We start from the raw sequence: 543 nt of genomic DNA, 5'->3' as shown, positions 1-543 counted from the left end.
CTGGCGGCGCGCGGGGGCGACCTTGGGGGTACGGCTGGTCTTGATGTGTGTGAGAACAAGGACCCACAGAGAGCTGCGGCCTGGGGCCGGCAGCCCTGCCCGAGCCCAGTCGCCGCCGCGGACCGGAGCCGAGACGCCGCCTCTCTCAGGCCGCCGCTGCCGCGGGCTCGGGATCCCGCCTTGCTGATGCTCTGTCCGCACCGGGAGCCGTGTCTGCGGGTGTCTGTGCGTGGCGTGCCCGCGTGCCGTGTCGTGTCGTGGCATGCTGGCTCCGTGGCCGGAGGGACGGGCCGGCGTCTGGCCGTGGGGAGCCGTGTGCAGGCCACGGCTCTCTTGCCGTGGGGTGTGGCCCCAGAAAGCAGCGGGTGTTTTAATTTCCGCCTGCTCTTTCCCATCAGGTAGACCCTGACTTTGAGGAAGAATGCCTGGAGTTTCAGCCCCCCGTAAGTATGCGGGAGCCGCTGGTCTTCACGTGCAGGCCGAGGCCACAGCCCGGGCCTCCGTGGCCCCGCGTCCGGCCCCGGCTCCTCGGGCCTCGCAGCG

General features: G+C 70.9%; 1 protein-coding gene across 1 annotated transcript in view; it reads left to right on the top strand.

Annotated features, from left to right (window-relative positions):
- Positions 1 to 543, top strand: part of ITPR1 (inositol 1,4,5-trisphosphate receptor, type 1) — an 83,864-nt gene that overhangs the window by 34,635 nt on the left and 48,686 nt on the right. The window contains exon 10 of the mRNA XM_012732094.1: positions 399 to 443. Coding sequence (XP_012587548.1) covers positions 399 to 443 — 45 coding nt within the window. The remainder of the gene's footprint in view (positions 1 to 398; positions 444 to 543) is intronic.

This window comes from Condylura cristata, unplaced genomic scaffold (assembly GCF_000260355.1).
Source record: "Condylura cristata isolate star-nosed mole 26May11 unplaced genomic scaffold, ConCri1.0 scaffold00033, whole genome shotgun sequence".
Taxonomy (NCBI): Eukaryota; Metazoa; Chordata; class Mammalia; order Eulipotyphla; family Talpidae; genus Condylura; species Condylura cristata.
This window is presented reverse-complemented; position numbering and strand designations above follow the sequence as displayed.